Source organism: Mus caroli, chromosome 6 (assembly GCF_900094665.2).
Source record: "Mus caroli chromosome 6, CAROLI_EIJ_v1.1, whole genome shotgun sequence".
Lineage (NCBI taxonomy): Eukaryota > Metazoa > Chordata > Mammalia > Rodentia > Muridae > Mus > Mus caroli.
This window is the reverse complement of record NC_034575.1, coordinates 29,478,614-29,492,061: the sequence shown is the minus strand read 5'-3', so window position 1 is coordinate 29,492,061 and position 13,448 is coordinate 29,478,614. Positions and strand designations below refer to the sequence as shown.

Below are 13,448 nucleotides of genomic sequence, written 5' to 3'. Positions count from 1 at the left end.
GGGAGGGGAAGGGAGGGGAGGGGAAGGGAGGGGAGGGGAGAGGAGGGCAGGGAGAGAGGCCTTTCCCTAGCATTCCAGGCTCTGCTGCCTACAAGCTGCGGGATCTGGACACGGCCTTTCCCTCCATAGGCCTTCACTTCATCATCTGAAATAAAGGCATCAGGAAAGATCAGTGGTGCCTGGGCTTTCCTATGAAGATCTAGGATCCGAAGGAAGCTTTAGGATGGACAGTTGGGAGCTGGGTTGGAGGCAGGAAGGAGAGTGGGGTGGAAGATACCCAATGGGCTATGATGAGACAATATGATGGGGATTCAGAGCTTTCGTTCAAACTCACCAGACACCCCTGTTACATAATAGGACTCCTTAAAAGTTTTTTTTTTTTTTAAGTTTAACAAGCACTGGATTGTATAGACCATGTCCCAGGTCCCCCTGAACTTTCCCATTTGAGTGACCAACTTCAAAAAACCAAAACAACAACCACAAAACCTGGTTAACCAAAAACCGCTGCAAACACTGTGGGTGTGAAGGTCTCTCATTTTCTAGGACCCCACCAAGCTCCTCTGCTTATTTGACCAACAGTTGCACAAGCTCTGGGGCAACTGGACCCAGTGACGGTGATCCCAAATGAAAGCCAAAACTCTCAGAAATGGGAACGACTCTCCAAAAGGCCATCTGGTGCCCCTCACTCCTCCACACTACCTTTGCCCAGGACGCATTAAGTTTTTCAAACCTCACAGACACTACTGCGAAAAAAGGCCTCCTCTGCTCAGGGAACAGAGGAGCTCCATCCTTGCGGACTGTTGTCTGGCTTTGGTAAGCTGAGTTATCCCTCTGGGCTCTGTGTCTGTAGAAAGACAGCATCACCCCCAAAGGGTCCGAGAGGCCCCGCTCACTTTCACATTCCAGGATTCCACATTTCTAAAGCCTCAGAACCCTCCTGTTATCTGAACACACCCCACATCCCCCCTGATCAATAGCATATGCTTTGAGGCTTGTTATGGCCCAGTCAGATGGTCAGTGTGCTGAGGGCTCTGGGCTGTTTACTTTACGGATTGGGCAACTGTGGCTTAGTGAAATCTCTGCGCCCTGCAAAGGATGACTCTGAGGCAGAGAGCTCGGGCTAAATTAACAGCAGATCTTTAGCAGCACAATACCCTGTGGCCTGCATTTGAAAGAAAGAAATCCAGGTCCTAGGTAAAACCCCTGTTGCTAAGGCACCAGGAAGATGGAAATGAAGAAAACCAGAAAGCCAGTGACTCCAGACCAAGCCCGCAGCTGAAACTACAAAGTTTTTACACACTCCTGCCTTCCTCTCTCTCTCTCTCCCTCCTTGCTCTTTCTTTTCCCCACTCCCAGAATTTAAAAAAATTTCTTTTGTTGGAGAGGGAAAAAAAAAGAGAAAGAAAGAAAAGAGAAATCAAAGAGGCAAAGGGCAGAACTCACTGAGAGAGTGTGGCCAGGCAGCGCCTTCCCTGGGACCCGGATCCGCTAAGCATGTCCGCAGCTGGTCTGGGCAGGAGTGACTGAGGTAGGGGACCTGGCGCCTGGAGGTCAGAGTGTGGGCTGGGCCAGCACACGGGCCATATTATCTGTGGCCGAAATGCGCTGAGCAGGATGCGCCTGCCTTCCCTTTGTGTTAACACTTGGGTCTGTCCCTGTGACGAAAGTCTGGGCTTGTCCTCAGCCAAATCTACTCCTCCCCACCCTTCCCCTCCACACAGGATCATCTGAGAGCTGATTGTTATTTTTTACTGTAATCTCCCTAATAGAAGCCCATCAGATTTAGACCTGCAAGATACAGAGCGCTTGGGGAGTTTCAGGCTCTAAATTGCTGGGCTATAGGGGCTAGGATGACGGGGAACGATCACAATGAAGACTTTATATGCTTGACTCCGAGAAATCAATCGCTAATGTGTGAGAGGGTAACAAGTCGAACTGGGGAAAGCCGAGGTAGTGCGCAGCCTTTGGGAGACAGTGGCTCCTGCTTGTACTCACAGCCCAGTTCTGACATGATGAACAGAATTCAGCCCACCAAAAAGTTCATCGGCTGCCATTCTCAGGCCCTCATCCTGTGCTCTGTTCTCAATTAGCATTGGTGTAGGTGGCTTCCAAAGCAAACAGTTCCCACTGAGAAATCAAATCTGAAAAACTCCCCTCATCCCTTTTATCCAGGAAAAGGAGCATGACAGAAAAATGCAAACCACACACAAAGGCGGAAGAGTCCAGGGTCTTGCTCGGTGATGGGCTGGACCTTACAGCGTGTCTAGTGTTTGCACTCCCCTGAGAGAGGAGGGCAGTCGTCTGCCTGGGCGCTTGCCAGAACAGCAGGCCCTTCTGCATCAGTGGCACTATGATGGTGATCTCATCGCCAAGCCTGGCAAGGGAGGCTGGTCACCAACAGCTTGGAACACCGCCAAATTCCAGCCCCTGAGGAAAGAGGCGGTGTTGACTATATCTGGAGATGACACCCCATCTTGGCTTGTGTTATGCATGCATTTCCTCATCTCTGATAGCAATAGAGGCCCTGGTGTTGGAGGGTCCAACTTTCTATCAAATTAGAACAACTCTGGTCCCTGCCCCATAAGGTCCAGTTACTCCCTGGGTAAATAGCAGAAGCACTTGTCCGGGAGGGCCTTGGCGGAGAATGGAAGAGATCTCTGATGGACAGCTTTGTGCCACACAGAAATGAGAACAGAGCTTTTAAAAACTCCACTCAGTGCCAGAGAGCAGATCTACCTAACTCCCTTCATACTCCCTTGAAGCAGCTTTAATTCAGTTGAGCTAAGTCTCCTCATTCCACATAGCTAGACAACGTTTGCCCTGCTTAACCCCTATGCTGTCACGAGTGCCACAGTTGCTAAGTATGAGTCAGTAAATGCCAAATGTAATTATTTCTACACGTGTATCCCGTGGACTGCGTGGATTATCACTCAACCTATTAACTGGAGGACAGAAGACACTCAAACAACCTGAGATGTGGCTGTCTTTACACAACATGACTGGCTTCAGGCTTCAGGATCATCTCATTTTCTCTCCAGAGATGGACTGTAAAATGTATACCGAGATGTTCTGCTGCCCTTCTTCCTACCAAACGTTGTTACTTTGTTCTCTTTTATTGCTTATAGAATTCCGGGACTTGCTGTTGGAGGCAAAACAGTTCCCCTCTCTCAAGATTCCACACCCTACTCTCTAATCCTCAGAACACAGCAATATGTTATCTTCCGTGTCTGCCTCTTTCCAAGTTAGTTTACAGATGTGATTCAAGAGTGGGTGTGGAAAAGAGGGGATTGCCCTGGTATATCAAAGTGTGTTCTGTCTAATCACATGAGGCTTAAAAACAGAAGGCTTTCTGCCTGAGCTCACAGGGAGCTAGGCCTATAGGAGAAAGGGAAGAGAAGCCAGGCTGTGGAGGAAGGAGAGCAAAAGCCCAGGAATGTGATGCCTCTGGGCCCGTGCAGGAGCCAGGAAATGAATTCTCCCTTACAGCCTCCAAAGAGAATGCTGTGAGCCACCACCTAGATTATAGCCTGTTGGGATGTGTGTCAGAAGTCTAAAGGCCTGGGGATAGGTAAGTCTGCAATGCTGAAAGCCAGCACACCAGTAGCTATTTGCTACAGAAGTAAAACAGAAAACAGGCATGACTGATGAATGAGTTTTATAAATCTTATAAAATGAATACATTTTACCTCTTGATTCCTCCCATCCCTACATACTCTAGTTCTGAGGAGTGGCAAATATAGTTCTGACACACCCAGAAAAGGTTTATAAAATACAGTAGCCTAGATATTTAAAAAAAAAAAGTGATTCTTAAAAGCTAAGTCTCCATCTCTCTGTTTCTCTGTCTCTGTCTCTGTCTCTCTTTCTCTCTCTCTCTCTCTCATACACATACTCCTACATTAACTGGGGAGTGGAGTACAAGGATGTGGTCATTCTTCTGCTCCAGTGTTCATGTGCTAAAGATCTACTAATGAACAATCATAGAAAGAATATCCACCTGCTTATCTCTGTAGGTGTAGAGACAGGAAGAGGAAAAACCAAGTGAATAGTCTCAGGCTGGCTTCCTGCTTTCAATATAAAGTATATAGAGTATGTGGGTCTATATAACCTAAGTACACAGTGGTGAAACTTACTGGCTCATATCATGGTTCCTTATAAGGCATAGAAGTGAGAATAGTGAAGAGAAAAGAGAGTCTCAGATCTGGAGAAGACAGCAGCAAGGGACAAAGAGAGCACAGAGGCCAGCAATGGGCAGACGAAAGGCAGATAGGCAGAGCAGCAATAAGACAGTTGGAAGCTCAGAACGGGGTAGGCACCAACTTCCCAGCAGTCACCAGAGAGCCAGTTGTTGGAGTAGAGGGAGAAAAGATGAGAAACCAGCTGAGAGTGTGGGCACATGTTCTGTTCAGGCATATGTGCTTGGGGAGTTGGCAGAGAAGGCCAAGCCTACAGAACCAGTATGGCTGAAAGCTAACCTGATGATCAACTACCTGCATTATCAACTCCACCAGTCATTCAACAAGACAGCAGGCATCATGCATGAGATGACAGGTCAGGACTCCAACTAGACAAACTAATCTTCAGGTTGCTCATAGCCGCCTTCATTTCTGCACATTCTATTGTTTAATGTTTCATCAAAGAGACTCTGGGCTGGGAAGGTTTGATGGAGGTCAGCGTGGTCGAAAGGAACAGCTCCCACCACAGGGTGGTCCTTTATTAATAAAATATGATTTTAAAAATAACTTTACTTCATGGGGGTAGGAGCCTGGGCCACATGATCTATTCCAGACTTCCTAGGCTGTAATGGTTGTTTAAGAACAGCTTCTATGTTGAAACAATTCCATAGTGAAGAGAAAAATGTGTGGGAGTGCTGTGTCCATTGCCTTCATGCACACCACACACACACACACACACACACACACACACACACACACACACACACACACATTATGTGCATGCCCTTTCATGAGCACAGTTGCCTCCACACATATACATACATATACACATATGCATATATATCTGTCCATTGTGTACAGAAATCTACCCACTTGAGAGACAACAGTAACAATTTAAGAAACTTGGTTTTGTGATAGTATTGGGGATTGAACATGGGTCCTCACAAATCATTCTACCACTGAACTACATCTCCAGCTTTCTTTTCATTTTTTTAGTTTCAGCACAGCCCCAGTGCAGCATGTCTGTGCCCACAGAATGGTGGCTGCTGAAAGACACCAATTGTTTCCACAAGGTATGTCTGAGTGTAGGCCAATCTTGGATGCCTGAGTGACACCAAGCTTTTGTTCCTACTCTGTCTCTATTTGGATGGTTTTAGAATTCAGAAGAACTAAGAAGGACTCTGTGCCCCTTTGGTACATCTAAAGGTTATATATGTCACAGGGCATGAGATCCAGAGTTTGGTCCAGAGACTCTGGGTGGGCTCCAGTGATAATGGAAAATCCTCTTCAAATGACTTTCTGGAAGAGGGAGGCAGGGTCAAACAACAGGATCCATAGTGAAGTTCATAATTGTCCTGCATGATATCCATGAGTTTGTGAGAACCAGCCCACTGCAGACTTCCAAGAACAGAGGGACTTTTTGTTTGTTTGTCTTTTAATTGTAGGTAAGGCAGATATCCTGCACAAACAAGAGGTACTAAAAGTCATATTATTTAAAATGGCTCTATTCACATCTATAAACAGACTCCATTAAGATAAGAATAGAAGCTGTAAGAACTCTTCACCTTTTAATTCACATCTTATTCTTAAGTTAAGATAAGCTAACATGAATTAAAAATACTGTGACAAGAATGCATAGTGTGGGGTAATGTAACTTCAGAAACTGTTTCAAGAATTCAGTGACTCTGTGGGTCCCTCAGACAACACCTTCTTCCTCCCCACCAGAAGGTGGCTCTGTTTCTGGGTCTGTCTGCTTCTTGTGTCTCCAGAGCCACCTCTTTCTCCTCTCGTGTCTCATCCTACAGGGTCACCAGGAGAACCACCAGAGTGTAGTGTTAGAGGCTGAAACAAGATAATTTCCTGCTGAGAAGGCTAGGCTGATTCCATGATAGGCTTTAAATGGACAGTTAAGGATGCTAGACCTAAATCTCTGTTTCCAAGAACTGGGCAATCCAGACAAGTCCAGGCCTCAGAAGCTGCCCCACCACCTGGCCTGAGGCAAGGACAATGGGTCAGCAGCTGTTTCCAGACTTCCTCAGCTACTTCCTAAGGAACATTTTCCAGACCTCCCCAGCAAGTTTCCAACCCCCACACCCTGGTAATGGAATGTCCTTAGAGATGGATCCAACAGATTAACATAGATCATCTACCCCAGAATTTCCTAATGTGCTTTAAGTCAGGCCTGCAAACTCACTTGGTTGTCTCTCTATTCCGGTAATGGGAGACCCCAGCATGTTGGACTTCTACAGACTAAAACACTCTTTGCCTTTACATACTATTTGAGTCCACAGTATCATTCTTCAGCGAATCACGTAACCTTACATTTGGGGGCTTGTCTGGGATTCCCTGGAGACACCCTGATCCAAATAGTGGAGTATTTTGTTAATCAGCAAGGCTGGGAGCCTGGTTGTCTTTTGTCTTATCCATATCTGCGTTTCTGTTTCTGCTCTAACTCTTTTTCTGATTTAATCTGGAAACCAAGAGGGACAAAGCAGATGTATATTTTGTCACCCAGCTGGGGCAATGGAGAATGCCCCTAATCCCCTACCAGAAGCTGGAGAACTTCCTAGTTCTCATCTGGATTCTGAACTAGCTATGGATCTATGGGCCTCCCAAGAGCAGGGAGGAAGACTTTCTGAGATAGCCTTTCATTTTGTTTTTGTTTTCCTGGGAATGTCCTTCTGTGTCTATGTGTCCTCTGTTTGTGCATTCTGTCCTCTCATACTAATTTTTCTTTGATTTCTAGGATGGGACAGGCACAAAGCACCTCATCGGGCTTGATCCTGAACTATTTTAAAGACTTTTGCCAAGTCACAGACACTTGGGTCTGGTTGTTTGTCCCTGAAAACTAACCATTTCTTACAGGAATGAATGGCCCACTATGACCTAAGGAGGGGACTTTCCATCTTCCTATCATTTACAGGGTAAAGACTGGGGTCACCTGGACTGAAAGTTATAGGCCTCACCACTCTCTACCCTTCCTCCTCTAAAGGAAGGTTAGCCTCCGGCCCCCTGCCTTGCTTCCCCTTTCTCTGCCATATTCTGATGAGGGGGCCTCTGAGAAGCAGCCAGACAGCCCACAGATTTATCTAAGGTGAACCAGGCAATGCAGGGAAAGAATGAGAGTCCCTGGGAACATCTAGAAAGACTTTTTTGAAGCCCATAGAACCTATACTGCTTTTGACCCAGAAGCTAAAGTGCACTAGTCAGCTGTGAACATAGCTTTTGTTAACCAAACTGCCACAGCCTCTATTTGCCTTGGAATGGTAAGACTCAGAGAGAGGCTTCAAGGAACATCTGACTTGGACACACCTGCCTCAAGAATTCAAGAACTCACCCACCACCTCTGCAGAGTCACTGCATAAGGACTTGGTTGAGTAACAGTGGGCCCACTCCCAAATAACTGTGCTCCAGTATGTATTGTGGGAGGGTTGGGAAGGATAACTTGGAGACATGCCAGGAAGAGACATGAGACCTGCTACAGGAACTGAGTCAACTTGGATACAGAATGTCTGCTAAGAAAGCCCAGCTTTTTCAACTTGAGATTATCTATCTGGGGTACATATTCAAGGGAGCCAACTCATTATGTCAGACTCCTGGAGGCAAACCATCCTTAGTATCCCAGTCCTATCAACCCAAAGGCAGGTATGGAAATTTCTGAGGTCTGCCAGGTTCTGTAGACTTCAGGTGCCAGGGTTCACTGAAAAGGCCAAACTGTTATATGAGGCCATTAAGAGCCAAGAAGAGAATGGACCCCTGAGATGGGCATGGTTGTTAAGACTCTAGGAAGAGCCTTATTGGAGGCACCAGCCTTGGCCCTTCCAGACGTTCACAAACCTTTCCACCTGTATGTTCAACATAATTTCTCTTTGGCTCTCCCTTTCCTTTTCTCATTCCTTACCTCTTGGAAGACAAAATGTCTATCTAAGGACTACTACTGGTCAGGACAGATGGCTCAGTGGATAAAGTGCCTAACACATGACATCCTGAGTTCCAATCCTGGAATACAGGTGATGGAAGAAGAGAACCAGCTCTCACAAGTTGTCCTCTGACTTCAAACCATCTTTTAAAAAGGTTTATTGGATGAATGGTTGTTACAAAACCCTGGTTCTGGTTCTAGTGAAAACCACCCTTAGCATGTTGTTCATCATTCACATTGTACAACTCTAGGGAAGGAGGTATATAGGACTTTCATACAGAGGAAATTGATTCTAGGTCTTAGTGATTTATTGTAGATTATAGATTTATTGTATATAGATGCAACTACATTGCAAAAGAAATCATGAGTTGATCATAAGGATCCTAAGTATAATGCAGGAGAAAAGGTCATATCTTCAAAGAAGCCACTGAATTATTGGTGTGGACCACTTTTATTCAAAGTATCTAGATAGTCCTATAACCACAAGTAGTTTTTTTCTGGTGGTTAGTTTATATATCTGGATATTAAATTTACACATGACTTTTATAACTCTAATCAAATCCAGATTTTTTCCATTGACACTATATAAGGTCTTGAAAAACACTGATTTCTTTTATGGAACTCAGACCTAGATTAAAGCATATTTGTTTTTAGAAAATAGTCTACTGTGTGTTTTGAATACTATGGGTACTCTAGTCATTGTGCATCTTGTATGAATGACATTTCATATAATTGTATGTGTTGTTTTATATGTTAGGTGTTTCCTATTTTATAACAACATATCACATGGTCATTACATAATTATGACACCAGACAGACAATAAGTACTTGACACATGTTCCCTGGGTTGAAGAGGGACAAAAATAGAGTCACTGCGTCAAGTTAGCCACAAGCTGGCATTTTATGGAATCTAGAAACTCTGCTGCTTTAGACACTGAATCTTGGGAGTTCCAGAGTGTACAGGTCTCTGGGAAGTTGGCCGATGGCATGTGACAGAGACAGCTCTATGTATCATAATGTCGACTAACGAAGGTTAAAGAAGTGATCTATTTCTCCAGTCCCTGTAGAGCTCATTCTCTGGCCAGAATAACTCCTGTTTCCCAACCCATAAGTCTGAGAAGCTACAGAAAGACTTCCTCCTCAATATAGAATCAAAACAGGGACAAGCATGAGCTCAAAGAATACTTCAACCCATGCCAAGGGAGGCCCAGGTCAGCATCTCTCATTGAGTGATGACTCCTGATGTTAACTGATGAGCAAGCCCCGGGATGTAAAGCCCATGTCAGCTGGGTGTTCTGACATGCCTGCTTCCAACCTCGGCTTGAGCTTGATAGCTCCTTCTCACCCTCTCTTTCTTTAAACTTGCTAAATCACAACTAGACTCTACTTGCTTCAGGCTGGGCTATCAGTGTAGTTTGAACCTTATATGTTGACTTCATCAGAAGCACTCCTCTGCAGAACTTCCAGGTGCCTCTCTTGGAGAATTCTATGGCAGGAGATTAGAAACAGACTTTTAAAGCAGAAAAGGCAAATGAGTTCTTTGTTTGTCCATTTGTTCATTTGCTTGTTTACTTTTAAAGATGCATTTTTACTTCTAATGAGCACGTGCATGGGGGGTGGGGTGGGTGAGCACATGACTGTGATGCCTGTGACAGCAAGAAGAGGGCAATGGATCCATAAACCTGGAGTTAAAGACAGTTATCAGCGGCCCAGGGTGGGTGCTGAGGATAGAACTAGGGACCTGTGTAAGAGCAGTAAGCAGTCTTAACATCTGAGACATCTCTCCCCACCCTGTTTATACACTTATAGTCTAGAGCGAGGAAAGTGTATTTCTTTTCTTTTGTTTTTCCAGACCAAGGTGGGGGTGGGGGTGTGAGTAGGGCATTTGATACAAAGTCTCATTCATTTTTAAATTCATGTATAAGTCAGAACTCACATGGAAAGATTTTTAATTTAAAGAAAATAAAGTGTATGATACTTTAAAAAAAAAGCACACACTCTCTTTAAATTTAAGAACCAGTGATATGAAATTTGAACACAGCATTTCCAAAATCTATTTCAAAGTAGGGAAAGCTGGCGTAATCCGAGGTTCTCCCAACCCTGCAGAATCCAGAAACTTTCTAGGACACCTTCAAATTATCTTTCCTACTGACTCTTTCCCAGCAGATCCAAGATCAAGTAGGAAACTAAAAATTAATAGACATAATTCTGAGGCTCTTCAAATTGTGGCTCCAGGCTCACAACACTAAGTGTTCGAGCTCATTAACCTTAATTCCAGATTTTATGTTAAAAATTAAACAAGGTATACTTTTGAAATGAAGAAACTCAATTTAGACCAACCCTTGCTCCTTAGTTTGAGCAGAACTATGTATGAAAACAAGAAAATGAAAGTGTTCCTTACTAAAAATAAGATCTGCACAATTTGATTTTTTTGGATTATATTTCTAGGGTGTTGCTTTTTTCTCTTGTTCCTTTCTCTCCTGGTCCATCATAATTTCTCAACACTAGAAAATAATGCCCCGTTTAGAGCTTAAACCATAGACCCAACTCTCACGTTAGACATTTTCTATTTCTGAAAGAGTTGGTAAATACTAAATTGAAGTTATTCGTTCATCATGTGCCCCTTCCCATTCTCCTGGGATTAGCTGAAGCACTTCCCTGCTCACCACCTCATGCCTGGTCTTTCATTAGAGAAAGCTTTGATTATACAGTTTGCTCACTGTTGGACTCCCGAGGTTTGGGTCTGAACCCTGCAATTGGATGATTATCTGATTTTACAATGCAGATACCAATTTCAGATAATACAAAGTAAGGGCTTAAGTGCTGCAGCCAAACAAGGAAATAGACTCTTCCTTTATTCTTATCACTTGCTCACACAGTGCAGCTATGTGAGTGTAAATGACCAAAATTAGACTGAAAAAGTCCAATAACAATCTGAGGGATAAAGGCTGCTCATCTTCTCATATGTGCAGAGGAAAAGATAGAGAATTCAAATCCAGAGGCTAAAAGGCTGAAGTGAAGGCACTTCAGAAAGGACCCTGATAGTTATTCCTCCAAGGATATTCCTAAGGTTGCTATCATTTCTGCCTCTCCTTAAGTAACAGTGAATCTAACCAAGTACTGCCTGGACACATGGATACAAATAAAGATGTATTTTTTACCCATTTGGTGTGCTAGGCTTGGGGGAAGATGTGGTTTGTGATCTAGGATCTGTTTTCTACTTTATGTGGACAGTCATGGACACTGAGTAAAAAATATAAGGACAAGAGAGGTCCTAGGTGTGATTGGTTTATTGTAGATATAAGGAAGAACATGGCCAGGGGCATCTGGAAGGGTCCAGACTGAACCGGGCCAGCAGGATGACCAGAGCCAGGAAAGAAGGGGGTAGGAGGGAGCTGGAGAGGAAGAGAAAAGAGTGGGGGTAAGATAGGAGCTGAAGACCAAGAAACAATGGACCAAGGGACCAAAAGGACATATAGCCAAAATGTCTGGGTTCTATTGGGAAGAGAAGCTGGGGGGAGGGAGAGCAAGGGAAGTGAGATAAAGGGATGGAGTATGGTGTAGAGTGTGTTGGGCAGGATGACTCTCTAAAGGCACTTATCAGTAGGGGCTGAGGGGGACTGGTGGCCAGAGTCCACTTTGATATGTCAAACAGGCACCTTAACTAGCCATTTGTGCCAGATTTCTTTGAGACATAACAAATACAAGATTGTCAGTAATAATCTGCAAGCCTTAAACATGTTCTATGAGACTCAAGGAAAGGAATCAGTCATTCTGTCTACGTCTGAAGTTTCAAGGTGACCACTAGTTGCTGGTTACAAGAGGCCTGGGCAGGAGGAGACAGTGGTGTGAACAAGGATGGGCGCCATCTTTACTGGTGGCGCCAAACCAGACAAAATAAACATGAACGGCAGCATCATATCCCTCACCGCTTCAAGTCTTTTAAATTTGCTCCTCCATTCCAAACTTCAGGGAACGAGAAGTTAAAATGGCTTTTGGGTCTTAAGCTCTTTTGAGAAATGGCACACTCTGGGGGTGGGGGTGGGGTGTGACATTTGATAGCATTTTCTCTGGTCTCAACCTGGAATGCCTGAGGGCCACTGAGATGGCTAAAGGAAGCAGGCTAAGAAGTGTGAGTTTCCTTTAAACACCAGTGTATGACCAGAACGCAATCCGCAGCTCGCCACAAAGTCCAACAGAAAGGAATCTGATGGACAGGAATCACCAAGGCTCTTTAGCACAATGCAGGTCTGTCCTGTGTCACCCTTTACACACAAAACAAAACCCCCAAGCTCCCCAAAGACCCTCTTATTTAAAAAAAAGTCACAAAAAATCATCATATACTGCAAGTAACTGGACCTCCAAACCACACAATTCACTGAGAGTGGCCTTAGAATGGAAGTTGTGGAGTTTTACATTAGACTTCACACTTCTCTTTCAAATATATTTTTATGCACTTACCCACAAAAATAAATCCATGAGAGAAATAAAAAGTAATTAGCTTTATATCATTTTTCATAGCTCATCTCTATTACTTGCACTCAGTTCTTTTCATCCCCTAATCTTCAGCCTTCCTTGTTCTCTTTCTTTCATGCTATTTTGTACCTATACATGCATTGGTTTACATCTGCGCCTCCATTACTGACTAGATCCCACACGTGAGGGAGATCTGGTTGGATTTTATCCCCCCCTGAGATTGTGTGACCTGTATAATACATCAGTCTAAGTTCATCCATTTTTCTGCAAGTTTTATGATTTCATTTTTCTTTAGAACTGAACAGTATTGTATTGCACATATAATTTTTATTATCTATTCATCTGATGATGGACAACTATCTTTGCAAGTAAAGCCGCAATAAATGTGGGATGAAAATACGTCTAGGAGAAGGTATGGAATCCTCTGGGTACAAGCCCAGGGGTAAAATAGCCGGGTCATATGGTGGCATTTATGCCTTGGATGGGAATTTTTCACATCTCCATTTGATCAGCCACCCAAAAAGCCATATAACCATATAACCATATAAATGAGAATGCTCAGATTCTCAAAAGCTGGATCCACTCTATTTTCTGTCATTACTGACCTCATAAAAACAACAAAGACATGTATGTATGTATGTATGTATGTATGTATGTATGTATGTATGATGGATGTATGTATTATGTATGCATGTATGTCTTATGTGGGTATGTGTATAGATTGGGGTACCAGGTATTTACAGAGGCTAGAAGGGGGTGTCAGATCCATTGGAGCTGGAGTTCTGCCTGGTAACTAAAAGTTTCTTTCTTTAGTAAGAGTTGGAGAACATGAGGCCTATGCTTAAGGCTAAAAGCTATACACAGCTGCTGGGTGCTCTTGG

General features: G+C 44.0%; 1 protein-coding gene across 7 annotated transcripts in view; it reads right to left on the bottom strand.

The window, feature by feature from the left end:
• Cald1 (caldesmon 1) overlaps window positions 1–13,448 on the bottom strand; it is a 177,756-nt gene that overhangs the window by 66,616 nt on the left and 97,692 nt on the right. For 2 of the 7 annotated variants that reach the window (XM_029478316.1, XM_021165247.2), the window contains exon 1: window positions 1,444–1,689. The exons of 4 other annotated variants lie outside the window; for them this stretch is intronic. In XM_029478316.1, the coding sequence (XP_029334176.1) occupies window positions 1,444–1,496 (53 nt within the window). In that variant the 5' untranslated portion in view covers window positions 1,497–1,689. Of the gene's footprint in view, window positions 1–1,443; window positions 1,692–13,448 lie in introns of those variants that run through there. One more of the 7 variants, XM_029478319.1, reaches the window with a different exon arrangement.